The sequence below is a fragment of the Numenius arquata genome, chromosome Z (assembly GCF_964106895.1).
Source record: "Numenius arquata chromosome Z, bNumArq3.hap1.1, whole genome shotgun sequence".
In the NCBI taxonomy this organism is placed as follows: domain Eukaryota; kingdom Metazoa; phylum Chordata; class Aves; order Charadriiformes; family Scolopacidae; genus Numenius; species Numenius arquata.
In genome coordinates this window covers 81,938,488-81,960,042 of record NC_133616.1, presented here as the reverse complement: position 1 = coordinate 81,960,042, position 21,555 = coordinate 81,938,488, and the positions used below count along the sequence as shown (strand labels likewise).

The 21,555-nt window shown below is 41.0% G+C and overlaps 2 protein-coding genes across 3 annotated transcripts in view; one reads left to right on the top strand and one right to left on the bottom strand.

The window, feature by feature from the left end:
- The first annotated feature begins 5,141 nt into the window (after positions 1-5,141).
- LYSMD3 (LysM domain containing 3) lies at positions 5,142-10,884 on the top strand. 2 transcript variants are annotated; one of them, XM_074166576.1, is made up of 3 exons: positions 5,142-5,181; positions 5,298-5,564; positions 7,068-8,965. In XM_074166576.1, exons 2-3 carry the CDS (start codon positions 5,313-5,315, stop codon positions 7,674-7,676), a joined length of 861 nt encoding a protein of 286 aa, XP_074022677.1. In that variant the 5' UTR covers positions 5,142-5,181; positions 5,298-5,312; the 3' UTR covers positions 7,677-8,965. The 2 variants fall into 2 exon arrangements, with proteins under 2 accessions (XP_074022677.1, XP_074022678.1); XM_074166577.1 differs by lacking the exon at positions 5,142-5,181 and having other exon boundaries at positions 5,263-5,564; positions 7,068-10,884.
- A 2,827-nt stretch (positions 10,885-13,711) lies between these two features.
- POLR3G (RNA polymerase III subunit G) overlaps positions 13,712-21,555 on the bottom strand; it is a 12,252-nt gene continuing 4,408 nt past the window's right edge. Inside the window, 5 exon segments of the mRNA XM_074166660.1 lie at positions 13,712-13,798; positions 14,674-14,820; positions 15,623-15,693; positions 18,853-18,903; positions 19,643-19,705. Coding sequence (XP_074022761.1) covers positions 13,712-13,798; positions 14,674-14,820; positions 15,623-15,693; positions 18,853-18,903; positions 19,643-19,705 — 419 coding nt within the window.

Here is a 21,555-nt window from a genome sequence, read left to right as displayed (position 1 = left end):
GAAACTCTGGCAGCGAAGCAGCTCACCGTAAGTGTCCAATCTGATGCTGTGACTGGGAAAACAAAATGGAGTTAGTGTGATCTTCAGATATATCAACAGTAGATTAGTGACAAGCAGTTGGGGTGGAAGAATTATCTACCTTTATGTGTAGCAGTAATGGGGTGGATATTTGAAACTGCATGAAGTTCTGGTGTCCTCATTTTAAAAACAGTGCTGAAACCAACAGAGGATGCAAACAAACAAAATCCCCCAAACCTGAGAGCTAGAGAAAGCAGAGAGCAAAAGTTAACAAGCTCTGAATGTTTAACTCATTAAAAAAAAAAAAAAAAAAAAAAAAAAAAAGAAGAGAGAGAGAGAGAGGGAAAGACTTGACTACAGTTCAAAAATTCCCTCAGAGAAAAAAAAACGAGCACTGAAAGGGTGCTTTAATTTACTCAGGGAAACCATATAAAAAAGTAACAGCTATTCCTGGCCTTAACTACAGATTCATCCAGCTAAAATTAGAAGGAATCAATGACAATCTTTAAAAAACCAAGATTTCCAGTTATCACACCACAGAAACTCTTATTCATCAATACAGGTATTCGAGTAGGAATTCAGAATCTTATAGCAAAATCTGTCTACAAGTCATCTGAAATGAATTTTCAAGAGACTATACTCCATTTTTGCATACTGTGTTTACCATAACTGAATGGTTTCACTGGTAGATTTTCTTATTCAGAGGATATCTGATATAAGCAAAGTAAAACATAAATCAGAAACAAATATGCAATTCTTTATAGATTTTTGAAAACTAAATATCAAACAACCCATGCACCCTGCTGGCTGTGTTACGGGAGGTACACTGCATAGTTTTATTATGAATATATATTAAATTTAAATAAAATTAACTAAACAGTAACAACTAGACATTGAGTAACCAAAAGGAAGCAGCAAATACATGAAATATGAAAAGGGAAATAAGTCTCACTGCAAGGATAAATTTTAATTAATTCTCATTAAAACCATAACAATACTAAATTAAACAATTAAATTTCGAGGTCAGTTTTAATCCATTTTAGAGTGAAATTGTTGGAACCTTGCTAACTGAAAAGGGTTTCTGCTTATTTTGAGGATCGAGGCCCAGATTATAATACTTACAGTTAAATGTATGCATGCTAATATTTCCACTGGAGAAGAGACTGCTCTGCAAGTGTCTGCAGATTTAGCATTATTTGCTTCCAGCATACTTTTACAGTTCTTAGATAACTCCTCTTACTGCACCGTACACATCGTGCAGTCAGACACTGCTTGATAATGTCACACTTCATTTGGACTCCACTGGAGCTGCAGATTGACCTTGACATTACTATTTCCCACCATTTTAGCACCATTCCCAAGTAGCAAGCAGGGAAGCAGAGACAGACAAAGGCTGTATATTTATTCCTGCGTGAATCTTTTAGTGAGTCATTATCATGTCATTCAAGCGATTAAAGACATACATTTAGATACTTGGCACTAGCTAGCTAAATGTAAATCTAGCCCTGTGGTCCCAAATCATAGAATGACTTAAAGACTAACGAAAACAGCGGTGGCTCATGACATGTATGTAATTTCCAGACAGAAAGAATTTTTTTTTTTTCAATTAAAAATGACTAACAAGTTATATCAGTCCTCCAACATCTCCTTTACAGTTCCTTTCTGTTAATTCCTTAAGATCTTTTTAATATTGCTATGTGTATGCTTAACTTCCGAGCTCTGACCAAGCCACGCCAGATACAACATGACCAAAGGGACTGTGGTAGAGATCCCTGCAGTGGTTCTTGGAATGCCATGGAGTGATTAACACTGACCCTGTTGCTCATTGAGAATGCGCTATTAGGATATGCAAAGTAACTTACACGGGGACGGAGAAAGGCTGTATTCCCATTAGCATTCATGGGAGCTATGCAGCTACAGTCTTGTTCATCAAGTTTGGAATATACCCTTTTGTTATTGATGGGAAAATGTCACTAGTTACAAATGGTTACACACAGGGGTGTAGCAGGGTCAAAGCAAACTCCCATACTTTCTTTCCCTCCTCTAAGGCAGAATGCTGTTTCAGCAGTTCTTTTTTGACCTGACGGTACACCTCCTTAGATAAAAGAAACGATGAAATTCCCTGCCCTGACCTCTCCTGCAGCCTCACCACCCAAAGAATTAAAGAAAACCTCCAAAAGGATATGCCATTAGCGGTGTACGATGGGACAATCACCAGACATCGCTGCGTGTATGAAGCCTGCCTTCAAACTCCTCTCCAGGTCCACCCACAGCTCTGACGGGTCTCATAAAACAGTCTTTCAACAGCATGAATAGGGTCTGAGTCATCAGTTTCCCAGCCACAGACAACTACAGTTGCTTCGTTTCTATTACTGAAAGCTTCCTTTAAAAACCAAAACAAAACTGGTCGGTGCGGCAGAGACGCTTTCCCAGATGTGGCCCGACACCTCTCAAGGGACGGGATGCTCATTGACTAAGTTATAGCCACTTCTCCTCAACTTGAGACCCCACGAGAAAACTCAGGGTTTACGGGGAACGAGTTCAATTTTGTCACCTTCGGTATTGCTCTTGCTGGAAACGCAGCTGGTGGAATGTCCAACCTACTTGCGTTTTGCCAGCCCCAGAAACATGTGAAATCGTCCTGGGACCCCAACACGTTGTGTTCACACCTTTGTCATGTAACCTGACAACCCAGGCTCGTCTTTGTTGTACCGCGGGGTCTACGCAAGGCTGTATCTAAGGCCTTCAGCGCAGCTATGTTAATTAGCTCGAGCTGTGCATCTGACCCATGATAAAAATAGAAGGCTTATTTCTGAGCAGGCTTTGACGGGGAAGATGCTACGGAATACTCTGAAGAGAAGAACACACCCCTTGTTAGGCTCCTAAATGGTTTAGAAACAGTCTCCTGACGTGTAAGAAACTTTGGTTTGAGGGAATTCCAATTGCACTTGGCACCTACAGCGATATTTTAACAAACAGAGGATAAGAAAGCCTGAAAATTAGCTTCTACTAACTGTGCCCAGCTTCCTGCTGGAAGGAAATCCTGCCTAAATGTTAGTACTGTTCCGTGCTTCTCTGCGAAGGACAGCAATCAGACCCGTCTAATTGGGCCAGCTCATTTTTTATGCTTATTGATGACCTCCGCACCCGAGAATATTTGTATTTTTTCATGCAAACCTCCTCTTACTCACAACATAGAACATTTCTGCCCTTGACAGAACATCTATGCTGAAATGTATTGCTTTTCTTCTCTAGGGAATACCTAGACAGCCTTAGGAATACTTTAATTTTACCCAATCCGTCCCTTATCCACAATAGAGCACTATTTTAAGGTAGATATTGAAATATATGTATTTACTCTTTAAAATAAAGCCAAGAGACAAGAACACACTGCACCTTGACAGCTTATTTTATAATGCCTGGAAACGTGGCTTCACTCTTCGTCAGCTTTTATGGGTGTGAAGCGTCTCACTCAACAGAGCTACACAATTGTTAGCTCTTACGTTTATGTCTTCAGACTCAGGTCATTGAGTTTTCAAAACTAAAGTCATAAAAGAATTCTGCCTTCATTAATACCAAACACATCTCTAACCTCTTTGGTTGTTCAGGAAAGTCTGAGAACATCACATAACAAAACTCAAAAACAAAAGGCAAAAAACCCCCTTGTTTAAAATTACTTTCTTTTTTTTAAGGTTAGATTTAATCTGTTGAGGAACTATGACTTGCTACCGCATTTGTCTTCAGCAACAATGCAATCATTTGTTACAGCATATTCAGCCTAACCTTACAGCTGTCAGCTTTTGTAAGAAATATTGTATTTGGTCATGCTGTAACCGAAAGCTTTCTTCTAAAGCCACGTCAGAAGAAACCCATTGGATTAAATTCAGTAGTTAGACTAGGAAGTCTTCCTATTACTGCTTACGGCCTCAGCAACTGCAACAGTTGCAAACAGTTTTTAATAGTGAAAATGACTTTATTAGGGAAGTTGAAAATACCTACGGAGCTTAATTAATGGTTTCTCTCTTGTGACGAAATACATCTGCATGGGCTGAACACCTGTATCTCTGCAGCCCTAGTCCTGAGGGGAGAGAAAAGGCACGAAGGGATAAAAGGGACATGGACCTGTTGGAGGGGGTCCAGTGAAGGCCACAGAGATGCTCTGAGGGCTGGAGACCTTCTGCTGTTGCGGTGGAGAGACTTAGGGGGGTTCAGCCTGGAGAACAGAAGGCTCCGGGGAGACCTTAGAGCCCCTTCCAGTCCCTAAAGGGGCCCCAGGAGAGATGGGGAGGGACCCTTGATCAGAGAGGGGAGCCACAGGACAAGGGGGAAGGGTTTTAGACTGAGAGGGGAGATTGATACAGATGTCAGGAAGAAATTCTTTGCTGTGAGGGTGGTGAGACCCTGGCCCAGGTTGCCCCGAGAAGCTGTGGCTGCCCCATCCCTGGAGGGGTTCAAGGCCAGGTTGGAGGGGGCTTGGAGCAACCTGGTCTGGTGGGAGGTGTCCCTGCCCAGGGCAGGGGGGTGGAACTGGATGATCTTTAAGGACCCTTCCAACCCAAACCATTCTGCGGTTCTAAAGAGAACTGCCTGGCAAGTTCTGAGTGAGCAGCAATGCTGCAAGAGGCAGGCGGGACCGGAAGGCACACAGGCTTTGAGGCGGCGCTGTGAAGTGCTACAGGGAAAAAATGGCTCTGGGAAGAACTACCTGACCGGCCCAGACACATGGCAGCCTCGTACCTGAGAGACAGGGTCAGTAAGGATGAAGGATTAAAAATAAAAACTGAAAGGCGGGAGTACACGTGCCCACCCGCTCCCAACACGCCGCCTCCCCTCAGCCCACCCCGGCGCCTCAGTGCCACCGCCGGCGGGCGGCAGCAGGCCGGGACTGCCCGGTGCCCGTCGCTGAGGGGGGCTTCCCTCACCGCCACGCCGGGGCACCTCCCCTCCCCTCCGCGGTAGCACACGGGCGGTTCGAGGCGGGGAAAAGGCCTGAGGGAGTCACGGCGGCGAAGCGGGAGCCCCAGCAGCCCCCTCACAGCCGTCTCCCTCCCCTCATGAGGCGACGGGCGGCGGCGACGCGCGGGCCCTTTAAGGGCGGGCGGCGCCGCCCTGTGGACGTGGCGGGGCGGCCGCCATTGCGGCGGCCATGAGGAGAAGCGGCAGGTAAGGCCGCAGCGGGGGGGCGGCGGGGCCGGGCCGGGCGCGACGCTCCCCTCCCCTCAGCGGAGGGAGGGGTCCGGCGTGGCGATCCCCAGCGCGGAGAACGGTTCGTTCCACAGAAGCACCCGCGGAGAATGGCCGGCAGAGGCGCCGGCTGCGGCCTGCAGCCGCCGGCCGTAGCGCAGCCGCCCGTCGGCGGTCACCTGTACCCTGTGGAGGGCGAGGGGCCGGAGGAGGAGGGCGAGGGGCCGGAGCTGCGGCCGCGGGGCAGGGAGAAGGTACGGAGGAGCGCGTCGAGGGACAGGCTGGATGACATCGTGCTGCTGGCGAGGGATATCCGGGAGGGGGACACGCTGAACGCCATCGCGCTGCAGTACTGCTGCTCGGTGAGTCCGCTCCCGCCGGCTTCTTCACCTAAAAACGGCATCAGCGATAAATTAACCCGTGATTTCGCTTGTGGCACTGTGTCCCGGAGGGTACGGGTTACGGTGAAAGCCGCGGTCGTGCGCGGCCACGCGTGGGCCCTCGCCTTATTAAGGGAGGGGGGAAGCCCCCCAGTATTTGCTAATTTGGCTCAGTATTTGTCAGCGGGAGCGGGTTGTATGCCGTGGGGAGCTGCCTGCCGTGCCCCCACCGCTCCCTCCGGGTGCTCAGGCCGCCCTGTCTCTCCTAGCTAGGAGTTCTGTAATTAGTTTAATTAGTGAATGTCTTTCCTACCCAGTGCTTTTGGCTGGCCAGCACTAATTAAGGCTTCCGTCTGGGTGGGTGTCAGCCTTTGCCTGTCTCCAGCCTTACCGGGAAATCAGCTGTGTGTGTTGGCAGACTCACTGCCGTTTTCGAGAGGTCAAGTCTAGTGAAAATTTAAAATTCCTATTTACAGAAGTCTCGCCGTCGTCTCATTCTTCAGGCAGAAACAGAATTAGGGGCCCCCTGTCGTGTGCTTCGGTACCAAAGTCTTGATGTAACTGTTTAATAATCACAACAGACCTTGAGCCTTTTTAAGCAATTCTTGGCTTCAGAACCCCCTGCAATTAGGTATTTTGAGCAGGCTTAACAGATCAGGCCTCAAACAAGAAATAAAACGTAACTCACTTGCTCTCTTTCTTGGAAATTCGTGGAGAACGTGGAAGAGTACCGATTTTTAAGTACTTTCTTATGGTGAGGTTTGCGGTTGTGCCTCCCATGTTGAGGGAGTTACTGTCTCAGAACGAAGCTGTGAATTCTCCCAAGGGCACTTAAATCCTCGCAGAGTATTTCCTGTTAGACTCAAAATCTGAATTTAGTGAGAGCAAAGTGAGATTTGTTTTGAGCAAGAATAGGGAAAGGGGAGAGCTGACTTGAGGGAAGAGGAGTTTTAAGTGACGCTTGCTTCCTGCCTTGGCCCCGTGAAGCAGAAAAGAGTATCCAAACCACAACTGTGGGTAGATGAATTGGAAGCTCATAATTTTTAATATTCCTTACTCAGAAGTTTTCAGTTTAATTAGGAACTCACAGTTACTTAATTAATTTGAAAATACTGAGGTCAAGTCCCATTCATTTCATGGAGTTGCCACTGATAGATGAATGTACATTTAGTGAATATGTATGCCTGAGTGACTTTCAGTCATCTAATCCAGAGCCAGGAGGTTTGTTACCTTGTAATTGCCTTCTTGCTTAAACATTGTTCTGATTTGGTCTTTGACCTCCTCTCACTTCACACTGTTTGAATGGGTATCGGTTTAAAAAGAAACAAAAAAACAAACAAAAAAACCTCTGACAAACACAAAAGGCCCTGCCTTTGTTTCATTAGGGAAGAATTGTGTTTCTCAACGGCGTAGTACTCTTATTTAAAACTTTTGGTTCAATGGGGCTTTGATACTTAAACTAGTGTTTTTTTTTTTTATTTTTAGGTGGCAGATATCAAGAGAGTTAACAATCTTATCAACGATCAAGATTTCTTTGCCCTGAGGTCTATCAAAATTCCAGTGAAAAAGTTCAGCGTATTGACCGAAACACACATCTCTCCAAAAGGAAGACCGGTCCTTCGGCCCGCTCAGTGTTCCCCGGAAGCGCAGGAGACGTCGCCGTCGGATAAATTCCCTGCTAATGAGACTGCTGGCAACTTCTTGAAAGAAGTGGATCGAGATATAGAAGAAATAGTGAAGTGTAATGATACGAAGCGAGAGAATCTGAATGAAGTTGTTTCTGCCTTAGCAGCCCAACAGATCTCTTTCGAAACTGATGGTAAAACTAAAAAAAGCAAGGATCCTTACTATGGAGCAGACTGGGGTATAGGATGGTGGACAGCTGTAGTCATTATGTTGATTATTGGCATAGTAACTCCGGTTTTTTATCTCCTGTATTACGAAGTTCTAGTGAAAGCAGACGTCAGTCACCACTCTACAATGGAATCCTCCCATTTGTTTGTCACAGCAGCATCACATCAGAAACAGATAGAAAATGGAATCAATCCAGTGAATATTATAAACGTTGATAATCAAGGAGATCTTCAGCCTTAACAACGGAGAAAACTCGGGCAACTGTTATTCATAGACACGTTAACCTAGCATTAGATAGAGGGGAAACCACAGAACACACAATGCATCTGGAACGCAGAGGAGATGCAGGCTGATGCGTGACTTGCCTTTATGGGCAGCGTTCCAGCACAAGGATATTTCTGTGGATCACGTAATCTCTGAGTATGCCTGAGATGGGTTATTTCAATGCGAGATTGGGATATAAATTAAGGTATAAAATTGTCTCTGAAGCTTTGCACTTTTTTTCTATTTTGATAGGCGTATGTTTTTTTAATTAATGAGTTGAAAGTATGTAGTTTGAACTAACACATGAGGAGTCTCACTGTACGTTTTACAGCCCTAAAATGGGCATTTGGGGATATCTAACTTTTAAACATCTTAAAGTATTTATAGAATGCATAGTACACTTGACATTTTGATATCAGGTTTACAGTTGTCGGTTAAAACTGCGTTCTCCTAATTTTATCTTTCTTATAGAGTATTTTTTTTTAAGCCCAATCATTCCATAATTAATTGCCACTATGAAGTTCTTCTTTTAAAAGAGGTGACTTTTATAGAGGCAGTAGCTAATACTTAAGCTGGAATCTTCAAATCTTGTGCCTGTGGACAACCCATTCCTTAGTACTTTTCAGTACAGGCTGCAGGATGATTGGTTTTCCATGTGTGTGATGGTGTGCCTCAGCACAGTCCCATTGAGAGTCTTGTTGAAACTTCACACCTTTCCATGGTATCCTACTGAAAACTGTCTGGGCTGGAGTGCACTTCTCTGGTCAGCTGTGTGTATAAGGAGAGAAGTGCAGATGTGGGGCACCTTGCTGTGACGGCTTCATTAGTCTTTATGCTATTGGATTTTTCTCCCCCTGCCAATTAATCTCTGTTTAGGACCAACTGATCCTTCAGACAGCAGTTGTGTGGGTACTGAGTAGGCTAGTGGGCATGTGCCCATGAACCTCAAACACTACCTTTTCATGAAGTCTCCTAGAAAACTTCAAATGAGATTTAATGGCTGCTAGCAAGAAACTTAAATTGCAGCAGCATACACCAGCTACAGCTTCAGACTTGGTCTTTATGTAGGAAGTGTGTTCATCAGCCGCTCTGTTCTTGAATGTTTCACTTCTGGTTTCACGAACAACCTTGTTTTTTCCCCTCTCTTTTCTTTCCTACCTGAAAACGCTTCAAGATAAACAAAAAACCCTGGACTTTTCCTACAGAAAGGAGGAGGTATTTGTGTACTCAGAATATTTTAAAATAAAAATTGAGATGCTGCCTATAATTTTTTTTTTGTTATATTTGCCTTGTGGAGTAAGATTTCTATTGCCCTGATCAAAGTACCACTTGTTACCAAAGCCCAAGATGACTGACTTGAATAGGACTTACAAAGAGAGAAATGGAAAAATATCTCTATTCTTTAAACTGCTAGTATAAGCTTTCCTTTGAGTGTCTTGATTAAGTATATACAGTATAAAAAATCTGATTAAGTGAGTGTTTCCTAACTACTGGAGGTATTCCAAAGTGCTTTATCAACTTAAATTTTGAAAGTAGAGACTCATGCCCCATCTGTTCTTGGGGCAAATACTCTTCACTGGCATGCTAGGTGTATGAACGTGAACTGGGTAACTTTTCAAGTATTGTACTGAAGTTGAGGCAGGCCAGAGCTTGAAGAGAAGCAGTGCACAGTCGGATCTGTGAACTATGATCTGTGGCTCTTGAACCCTTTGGTCAAAGTGGTATCTGTGGAGATAGTGTGACTACTCATAGTTTCCACCCAAGAAGAGGGATTGCAAACAGGCATGAACTTCATGTTTCATATAACGCTTGTTTTCAAAGATCTTTCAAAAGAATAGTTCTTTTCATGAAAGGAAGATGCCAGTAACACAAGCATGAGTACTGAAGTACCAGTTCTGGCTAAGGCTGTATGAAAAATTGCATTGCAATGTAATTTATGGTGGCTAACATGATACAGCTCGTATGGCTGTTAAGAAATTTAAAAGGTGACTTGCCCTAGTCCGGACAGCACAGCTTTGGGACATTAAGGCAAATGTTTTCTATGTAGGACTGAAACCTGGTACATAATGTCTCAGTTTTCTGCTGCAAGCTTATGTGCTGGTTTGCTTCTTCTTTCCCCTTTGTTCTGTTTCTGAAACCTCCGCATTTCCAACACTTTATCCTTTCACTTCTAATGAAATTGTCAAAGAACATGAAATTAGCTATTGCGATGACACAACATAAGCCTCATTTGCTGCACGTACCTGAACTCGTGGCTATCAAACTGCTGTTGGTACAGACGTGAACTTAATTTCAATTGTGCGGTCAGGAAGGGTCTCTGTCCTGTTGTACAAGTAAACGTACATCGGTGGTTAACTGTTGCTTTTCGTCCTGTGGTGGTTACAGCTGAAGAATTCTCTCCTGTGTCTTGGGCTTTGGGCTTTTACCGTGCTGGAAGGCTTACTGTGGCTTACTGTCGCCGAGTTAAGTGTGGTGGGCCTTTGTTTACCTTCAGATAAGCAGTCATTAGAAAAACATAAAGGGAGAGCTGTTTTATTGAGCCATATTAAACTCTACCTAAGAGCCTAGCATGGTTTTACTGTTTAATTATGTAGCAGATTTTTAATTTAGAGGGTTAACGTTATATCAGAAGACACAGGTGGTCTCTTTCCAAGACTGCAGGAATGGTGACCCACAAGCATCATCTGCCTTGGCTTTCTGCAGGATGCAGGGATCTTCGCTGTTTTTTTCCCCCAAGCACAACACAACGGGCAATGCATCATCACATGTCAGCCCTGAATAAACGGGGTAACTGCTCTGTATGGAACTTAACTCTGATTTAAGTTAAAATCTCTAAAGTTAGTCTTCTAGAAACCGAGTTGTTTAAAAACAAAACAACAGAACAGCTGACTGGTAAATCATATTTTAGATTAATTACAACACATTGTTGATCAGGAAGTTGGTTTTAAATTTAAGTGCATATTGCACTGTTGGATCATGTAAAATGTACATGCTTTAAATCTGCTATATTTTGGAGTATGTTGTTACAAATAGTCTTTGTATAATTATTTTATAAAGGCTGAAAATGCAACTTTGTAAAATAATCCTGAATGAGGATGCAAGTCTTATTTTAAATACTTCTGCTCCTCTGCTTTTAGAAGAACATAAGTAATATACGTAAAATAAAGATTTTATTTTAGACTGCAGTGGAAGTGGTGTATGTAATGTATTCTTAGCTGTATATACTTTGCATGTTTTATTACAGGAGGCCACGACTTGTATTGGTTTTGGCTAGTTTTTTGTGTATGATCTAAAATAAAAATCCTTGGCCAACAAGCATTTAGTTGGCAGTAGCTGCATATAGCATTCATATCTAGCATACTATAACTGGAGCCTTAATGGTTTATCCTGTGCTTGCCTTGTAGGACTTGGAGCTTTTCTGCATGAAGTTCTGAGAACTCGTTAGCTCTGTGAAATGAGGATTAAGAAACAGGCATGAAAAATTAATGTAGTGATCAGTGCTTAGATGGTGATCTCCCTACACACTAGAAGCAGTGCCTTCTTGTATGAAGTAGCAATGTTGTTTCTTCTGTGCTATTAAAACAGGATTTGTGTATATCCCTATCCAAATCTGAAGTTTGCCGAGACCCAAAGAATAGCTTAAGTTTTATTAGCATTATGGTCTTGCAATAAATTCTAAGCAATGAGAAAATTGGCTTATAAGAACATCTGAAAGCATTGTGCCTCTGGAACAGCACAATCTCATTTCAGAAGTGCCTCGGCAGAGAGCTGTATCATTGCAGAACTCGTGTGTTTCTATCAGTTGGACTTAATTGCCTTGTGAAACTAGTACTAGAGGGTCCATCCTAAGACTCAGCAGTTCCCTCTGAAGGACAGAGATGACCATAGTTCACCTTTTAAATGTCTCAAAAAGACCTGATTTCTGCCAGGGTAGTAGTTGTCAGCAGTACAGCAGGGAGGCAGTTGTCTCTCCCACTAGCAGTATGATGAATGAAGAAAGTAATCAGTCCCCCAAAATTAGTGTCTGTTACAAAATAAGGTATTATATCAGTTCAGGCAAGCCACAGCTTGTGGCTAAATTGTAATTTGGGCAGCAATGCTTTTCCAGTGTTAATTCTGTCTGACAAAAACCCATCTATTTGCATTCCTTGTGTGAGAGGCAAGGGGTCTCCCTTACCTTGCACACAGGGAAACTAGCCCATAGAAGGTAATGCTGGTTACACTTGAGGGAAGCAAATTTAATTTTGGCCATGCTTACCTTGTTCACAACATCTATCCTTCTCTTGTATGTCACATGCAAGAGACAGGCACACTTGTTCAGGAAACAACTGCTGGCACTTGTGATGTTAACAGAAAATGATCAGACAGAATACATTTCCTATGCAATGCACCACAATGTTTATTAAACATTATGTAGCTGTGAACACTTCAAAATAAAATTGGTATACCTCTGAGGTGTGACCTGCATAGCAATTTAGTTTCATTTCCTTTACATCTGATACGAATTTTATCAGAACACTTGAAAGCTACACCTTAAGGAACAAATTCTTACTGCATACAGAAGTTCACAGAATAATGCAGTACTGTTTTCCAGTCAGCCATGAGGTAAAGTACTGCTTGACAAAATGCCAAACTTACAAGGAAAACTTCCGTACTTTCTTTTGCTGATAAAATAATTGGTTTTGTTTTAAAACTGTTCTTTCATTAGATGTGGTAACAGCACTAGTTATCAGGAACAGAATGTTTTAAAAAAACAAACAAACAAACAAAAAAACCCGAACACAATTAACCTTGATCAATAGTAATATAATAACACAGATCAATATTTTGTATCATCAAAGGACAATGGGAAACAGAGAATGCTCTGTCATTTCCTCAAGTTTCTAATCCCAGGAATAAGGTTTCTACACTACAGCTGTCGGTTCTTAAATAAAATTAATGTTCCCAAACGTTCTGGTTTTCCTATTCTCAGCATTCTTGCCTTGTTTTCATAACTTCATGCATCAAAATACTTCACCACATCCTTTTCCTACATTTGGGTTTTTTTGTATTGATTTGCTGTCTGTTAGGTTTCAGTCTTTTTTGTTCTATAGGAAAGTAAAAGCATTAACAATTACATGGATAGCTATCACCCACCATCTCACTTAACAGCACTGTGAGGTAGGAAAGTTGGTATCACCTTAAGAGGCAGAGAAACTGAGACGAAGGACTGAAATTCTTGTCGCTAATCTGTGTGCCACTGGTGAAAACCAGGATTCCATAATTTCTCAACCTTAAATTCTGCCATATATTCTTTCTAAATGAAATTATCCTTATTACTTACCATGTTTCATAAAGTTAATGTAACACATCATTAAATATTACAGTCCCTTCTTGCCAAAATACTAAAAATAATGTTATTTTAACTAGAGTAATAGCTTATCAAAATACTCTCATTATGTTGTTTGTCCATATTATTAAGGTCCTTTCAAGTCAGTTTATATTAAAGTGCTTAGTGGTCGATTATTTTCAGTCACCTGAATTCAGAAGTTACATAAATCCCTTCAGAGAAGTCAGCTGCCAAATACAGGCAGCTTATGTCCATAAAGGCCGGTTTGTTTTTTTTTTTTTTTGCTGCAGTCATCAAGAATTTCACTATTATTTTCAAGATTTGACTGCTAAAGCATAGAACTGACTAGTGCAAACGCTTAGGCACAATTTTGATTAAAACGCATACATTCTTTTTCCGTGCGGAGGCAATACAGAGGCATATAGCTCACTCCATCATGAGGCGTTCCAGAGAATCTTCAAAAGGCGCATGTCTGCAAAACATCTGGCAAAAGAACAAAACAAAAGATCCCCTATCCTGTTTTACAGCATAGGCCACTTCAAAAGAATTTTCCAACAGTTTTTGGGGAGTATACTTAAAACCCACAGAGCTCAAGCATTAGTTCTGTTGATGCCCAGCCTACCTCCAGAATTACACTTCAAGTAGCGTAAGGCTTGAGGAGTGCACCACCTAGCAACAGTAGCTAATATGTTGCTTCATCCATATTGTCATCACTGCCAGCACCGAAGTCATCTCCATCTTCAAAATAAGAAGAAATGTAGTCATTTTCCTAAAAGAAAGGAAAAAAAAACCCCACATCTATCGCTGTATCTGTGGAAGGGACAATTTATGAAAGAAACGTGCTTCAAACTGCACTTGAGCGCCCATGTTTTAAAACAGTTATAGGAATTTTTTCTTATTTCTTGGGAAAGAAAAAAGAAAATATTCTGTGGGAGACTGGCTAGCTGAGAAGGGTCGCGTAGACATGATCCAGCTGGCCGAGCAAGAACTTGAGAAACATCGGATTCAGCCCCCGTAACTGCTGAGCTGGCAAGGACACCCTGTCCTTGACTGTAATTGTTGTATGATAACAGGGAGATTGCAACTGCTCAGGCATGGGAAAAGAGGATGAAAGTAACTGTAAAGAAGGAACTAAGGGCGGGGTTGAAGTTTGGAGGACAGGCCAATCAGAAAGATGTATTGCAGAATATGTATTAGCTAATTATAACGAAGCATAAAAGACGGCTGTACTATTCAATAAACGAAGCTTGCTGATCACTCATATTGAGTGACTCTGTCTTCCCTCCATCGCGACAATATTCTAATAAAGCTCTGATGTCTGTGAAAGAAGAGGCATTAGTTTTTTATGTAAATTTTGTGCCCTGTTTTAATGATGAAAATGAGTATTTGTATGTATTGATTGGGGCAGGACACATTCCCGCTTGCACGATCTTTTTTTCAGAGCTCTTTGGGAGTAACAGATCTAAAACACCCACTCAAATTAACTACAAACAGTGCAGTACAACAAAGAAAATGGATGTAGTAATGCCTCTCACTACAGCTCTCCCTCAGAGTCAGAAAAGCTAGGGATGTTTCTTTGAGAGCCAACACACTGCTCCATGAGTGGGCTCTGACTTTGCGTAAATAGGAAAACTAACATCATACCTCTTCATGCTCCTCTTCATCGTATTCTTCTGGCTCTTCTGCTTCTTCATCATCTTCTTCTTCTTTGTCTTTTGTTTTGTCTTTCTCATCTTCAGATTTTTCTTCTTCATCGTCCTTCTTTTCCAACTCCTGTCACAAGGCAATCTCCTTTACAAGGTAATCCCAGGTTACAGCAACAGCATGTCCTCCACACTACCATAATGTTACGCTGCGGTTAACAGCAGGACAACTAGCATAACAATGCTGCAAAAATGGCTTTTGTCAATATTTAAAACAATGTGATGTGAAGCATGAGAACTTCCTAAGAACTTAACTTGATCAAGTGTTAGCCATCAGTCCAAAAAAGTATGTCTTGTGTAATAAAATGAGATGATGATTTCCCTTTACCACACCATAACAATGTATTTGCACCAAGCAACTGATGCATCACCAAGAGAAAAAAATACAGGCTTTTTCAACTTTAAGCTTCCCATTCCCACACAGTGGGTGGTTGCTTCCAAAACCGAGGTCCCTTTCCTCTTACGTTTCTCTTTCTGTATTTCTTCCCTCTCAACTTACTAAAATGGTTTCATTTCCCACATCAGTAAATTGGTGAAACAGCAACAGACTTAAAAACTCTGGCACCACTTCCTCCTTCAGTTAAGATCTGACAGTAGCTCTGCTCTTCACCGTTAGGCTACATCGCTGCCCAGTGAAGAACAACTGGTCGCTGTGTTCAGAGGCAAACAGGAGCAAAGAAAATAGTTTCTCCACAGCTAAAGTCCATCCTTATCCTCTCCCTCGTGCTATCACCTTGCAGAACAATTGTCTGTCAGAGTAACAAGACAAGGCCCGAAAAAGGCTGCTTTTTTGGTTATTCAATCTGTTTTGTACCAAAAAACACACGAAAGGTTTCATTTTCCTTCAGCAATTTCTACTGTACAGTTTAGAAACAGCATGTACATCTTACCTCAATTTTTTTCAACACATCCAGATTACTTTTAGGCTCAGAGCCTTTTGCTCTTTTTGGTTTTGCACCTGCTGAAATAAAATATATCACTATTATTTTTTTTTAATATGGAACAACACAAATTACCTGGTTTTACTTGCTCTTACGAGCTTACATCTTGAGTATGCCATGGAAATCCCATACTGTCTGTATTAAAATTACCTTAGACTTTGAGCTACATTATTCACGGAGGTGTAAATACCCCATTTATGTAAGTGAAGCCTACAGGGCCAGTCTGAAACTCACTTTGAACAGATAGTTGACCAAAGGTTTGGCCAAAGTATGACGTTCAGCTTCACAAAATACTTTTCACCTACATACAGTATCTTAACAAACTAGAACACAATAATGACAGCTGGGTGCTTCAGATGGGTAGTCCGAAAAGGCAGACAGCAGTTTATTAGCTCCAACACAGTAGGCATGGTTACTGCAGCTAGATGGCTTTTGGACCACAGTTGGCTGTCGTCTAATGAGTCCACAGTCCATATTTCTACGTAGTCCCTTGATTCATGAACATAATTTTATGTTGCTCAAGTTACTCCCTACAATCTCATGTTACCCCTAATCTTAAATTAATCCCTACAATCCAACCTCATTATGCTACTTAACTATACAGTGGAGCGAAGGTCAAAAATAGCATTCCATGTACCCAGGCAAGAGCTACCTGAACTGCAGCACCCTAAAATAAGGTTGCCCCAATTCCAGGGGCAATTTACAACATAGGGCTGGTATCTTAACACAGATTAGCTCTTCTCAGCAGGGTAAAACTGCCTGTGTGAAGTGCCACATTGGTGTAGCTACACAGATTCTGATGGACAAGGTACCCTCAGACAAACTAGCTTAGGTCACTTACATCTTTTTTCACACTAGGCTGCACTAAGTGGTTATCAGAAAGAAAACCAGTGTGCATCGATGGACGGGATATCCCTTCTAGAGCAGATAGTAACACAGTGAGGTTATGTATTTTATCTGGCCTAATATTTAAGGAAGCAGAACACTAAGAGCTGCTAAGAAGACAATTGTGTTTTGTCAAAAGCATTTGGCATAGACAACCTTAGTGTTTTGCCTAGGAAGGGATTATGTGACAAAAGCACTGCTCAGAGCTGAGGGGAGTCAAGCTGCTCTGCAATAACATATGAACAGCGTCAAAGCAAATACATCCAGAACGAAGTAGGCTTTTAAGTAAAACAAGTGGAAAGCGCGATTCAAAATTATCATCTCTGCACAAACCCCTGCAGGCTTTTGGAGACAAAGCCTGTAGAACAAATAGCCTGGAAATGAAAACAGACATGCAAGACCTTTCCCTAAACGCTGGCTGGCTCTGGAGCTTATCAAAAAATTAGAGGCACTAACCCATTGTTAGTAGAACTTCATGCAAAATAGCTCCTTACATCCCTGTAGCTTACAGGTGTGGTGCAACACAATCTAATCTTTCCAAATACCTGTTCCTTGGGCTTAAATACATCTGATTGCTATAAACGTACACATACAGCTGGCTTACAAGAGCTTTGTTTTTGTTGTTTTTCTTTTTTTGGCAGGCACTGCTGCTATCTAGGATACTGTGTTCCGCAGCCAGGGGTAAGCATGGGAGATGTGGAATTCTACCAGAAAGGGGGAGGTGTGTAAAAATGAAGCCATCCCTCTACATGTAACTATGTAGTGAACCCAAAACCACTCTCCTGCAATCTGTGAAGGTAGAATGGTAGGAAACCTGCTTCAATTTTGGTGCAGATTCTCTCCACTCCCTTACCTTTGTTCCACTTGACTACAAAGTGTCACCTAAGATGACTGTCCTCAAAACACAACAAGAATATGTACCAGAAGGGGTAATGTGTCACTGATCAGATATTTACGAACCACATGAGTCATATGACCTTTGTACAACCTCTGTATCATCAGGATTCCCCCCAAAAAACTAAAACCAAGTGATTCTTGCTATTTTTTATAATCCAATCAAATTCTGATGGCCACCTGATCTTTGCCATTACAACTATGTAAGAAAAATGTACTTTTAACAGTAAATAGAGAAACTGGCACAAAAGAGGAAAAATCCCCTACTGTGAGCAGTGATTCTCTCTTTGCTTATGATAATCACAACATAATTGTAACATGGAATAATAAATCGGCATTTAAGATTTCATTGGATCTTGGGAAGCTAACTATTGCATCCAGACTTATAAAAGTCAATGCAGTTTCTTCTTTTTTATTTTTATTTTTTTTAAAAAGTAGGTATGTACTAGTTTCATCTTTAGAGATTTTGCCAATAAGTATTTAATTTCCAGTTGAATCTTGCAGTCTACCTTTAGTACTACGCTTCTTAATAACGCTCCTAAAAGGAACAAAGCTTCCAGCTGAGCCAGTGTCCATGACTACTGCACATTCTCTTTTCTTTTTCTATTTTATCCTTGAACTCAAATATGACACATGAAGGACTTGGACAAAGAGAACAAAAAAGTAAACAACTCTATATACAGGCAGCTAGATAGAAGAGGCCAAGTGTTATATCACATCATCAGAGCCACGGACTTCTACAGATAACTTAAAATAACACTCATGCATACCAAAAAACACTTTGAAAAACAAATTCACGTATGATGCTGTGTAATAAAAAAGTTTTTTCCTGTAAGAACAACCAATACCAGCTCCAACTGCTGTTGAAGGATCTGGTTCACAATTCTGCAGAAGAAAGCTGAAAATAAACAAAAAAAGTAAAACCAGGGAAAATAGAAAATAACCTACATTAAATCACATATGAAAGGCTTTAAAAAATGCAAAAGTCAACCAAATCATAAACAAATTGAGAAACCCAAAATATAAAGGAAATCTGAACAGCCAGCTACTCATTGAATAGAAGGGTGAGTGTTGACTAAAGATACAGACTTTCAAAACAAAAAGTTTTCAGTTTTTTTAAATCTTTCACTGTTACATATCTCATATCTTAATATGGTACATCAATATGAAAGGCAGGAAAGGAAGATAAATCTGTTCCAGTAATTTTAAACATCCTACAGAAGCAAAGTAAAACCAAAAAAGCCAGGTAGACTAGTAAATTATTTAGAAAAATATGCTAAAAGCCCTAATTGTTCAGACTAATTAACACTTCTACCATTTTTTTTCCCTAACCAGCTCCAGTATGTCTTCTATCACTGAACTAGTGTGTATTAAATGCTTCTTAAAAATATGTAATATACCTTTTTTGGTCTTTTTCTTTGGCTTCATCTCTCTTGGGAGTCTTCTCCAATCTGCATAGAAAACAGCTTTAATATATACAAACAATGACTTATAGCAGTAATTCTCCCCCTGCTGCCCACTGAGGAAAGGCAGGGGGCCCATGTTATGCTTGATCCTATTCACACGCACGCCAAAGTGTTTTAGCACACAACAGTTTTATGGAATTCCAGCTGTACTTTAAGTTGAGGAACTAGAGTGAGGACTAGCATCTCACCCACTTAATGACAACAGGCATCTGCCCCAAAGAGCCAAAGTTCAGCCTTTCCAGTGGCCCACATGCCCTTCAAATTACATTCTATAATTAAGTTGCAGTAGCGAGCTATACAGATATGGTTGTGCAAGTTTAGTGTTATAAAGCCCAGCTACCCGTGACTCAAACATCAGGTTGCGTTATTTTTAGTAACATCAATGTTTGCTCCCAGTTTAAAACTGGTATCTCCATGGTGAGAAGGGAAAAAGGAAAGCTGGAGTGAGAGCTAAAGCTTGAATTTTGCTGCAAATCAGTTGTTTCAATTGCATAAATAAATAAAATCAGTTCCCCCCCCCCCCTTTTTTTTTTTTTCATCAAAACAATACTTTGCTTGCATCTGAACACATGCAAAGGGTATGTATTCCTCATCAAGGAATACACGACTTGGTAAGAATTGGCATACTTTTTTATTGCTTGAAAAATAATGAATCAAACATTTTAAAGAGCAGAACATTCCACAGGTTAAAAAAGAATTAGCCTTTGATAATCTCAGACATTACCTGGGGTCCATGCTGCATGCTCCTTTTTAATGTCCTGGTACTTTTGACTGTACCTCTCAATTGCTATAGAAAAGGATGCAAAGAGTTATAGAATTCAGTTCATTAAAAAGACAATACAGACATTGTCCTTGATATTTTCCTGTAACTAAACATAAGGTGTATTTTTTAATCCTACACTGAACGGTTTCTTGTGCTGTTGTCAAATACTTAAACAGTTTAATGTCTTTACTTTGAGCAGTTATCATGATAATTCGCAGGACTAATCATTTGCTAAGTATTTGCAAGACCTGGATTTTATATCCCTCCCCTCCCAAAAAATGGCAAAATCCTCAAATACTGCTTTGTATTTTGGGGGTATCTCCTTTCAATCAAAACACTTTCCCTTCCCCCTCAAAAAAAAACAAAGCAAAACAAACAAACAAAAACCCTCCCTCCAAAATCATTATAATTTATACTTATATCCTTGGAAAGCATAAAACCATAAAATGGAGATATAGTCAGGGAAACTATGTTGAAACATCAAACGAGCACTAGCTCTTTCAACAGTTTCACAATCAAACCTTTGCTACAAAACCAGTGAGTGACATTTATCACCACTGTGCTAATCATGGGGAGTATCCAGAATTCCCAGGGCTCAGAAAGCCACATCCCAGACTGATCATGATCAGCTTCCAAGACTTTAAGTACTTCTGCAATGGCCAAGCTTCGCAGCTGAACAGCAGCAACACATTTTTAGTCCATTTAACCTCTTCCCAGACACAAGAACTAAACTGAGAAATGCACTGTGAATAATACAGTAGGGATACAGTGTAATTAAATCCAGTTATACTGCAAAAAAAACTTTCTTGTACCATTTCTAATGACAAAAGCAGTATCAAAAGTTAAGCATTTTGAAATCAGTCCCCTTTTTTCTCACCAAATTACCCTGCCCAACTGCAAAAGCCATGTAATGCAAAAATTACTGATTCTGATTGCACTAATAACTCATTAAACAAATAGGGATATTTTTTGTAGGTATTGTACGAAAATGGTAACAAAGACAGGTTGTGACCTTTACAGTCAAAGACTTCTAACATACTTAGCAGAGAAAAGGATGGGAGAAGGAAGACATCAGAAATGAAGCTCGAATTTTAAACTTAGTTACGATGAGAGCAAGCAGAAGATCTACTTAAAACAAAGACCTTGCATTTAAAATGACAGTGTCTCAAGGGGCATTTGATGTAGGTGGCTTTCACAGATGCTGTAGGAAACTGTTAGCACAGAGAGGGAAAGGAAGCAGTAGTTTTGATTTCAGCTTGAGGCTCTTTAGTGAAGAACTAATTGCTGATGCCATCTGTAAAAAAAGTGTGACTGATTGACTCTCACCATTCACAGCTAACAAACCAAGGTGACAGTCACCCAGCCATAGCAGATACACCTGCAGGAGAAATATGAATGATTCATAGCTTCTGAAGTGAGGAAAAAAGAGAACTTACTACAGAATATGCCTGCTACTCACTCAAAGTGAGTGTTGAAATGAATGATGAAAATCTATTCTATATGGCACCCTAACACATCACAATTGCCAGGTAATATCAGATGTGGCTTTCATTTACTACCTGAATAATGAAAGAAAGACAGATAGCTATGTCCTAACTAATTAAAATGTTTCCCTTCTCACACTTCAAAGGACCATTTGGCTCACAGATGTTGTGCTGAGGGTTTAAAACAATCCATTTGCTCCTGTAGCAAAGCAAATTTAAAAAGTTCCTGCCTGTCTCTTAGTCCTACCTGACATTTTGATGGAATACAGGGGAGCAAAGGGCTGTAAAACAGATAACAGAAAAGATCAGTTAAAAATAATCTAACCTGGGGCAAGAAAGCAATTTTCTTAAAGCTAGGCCACTTCTGCCACACAATGCAGTCCAACAGAC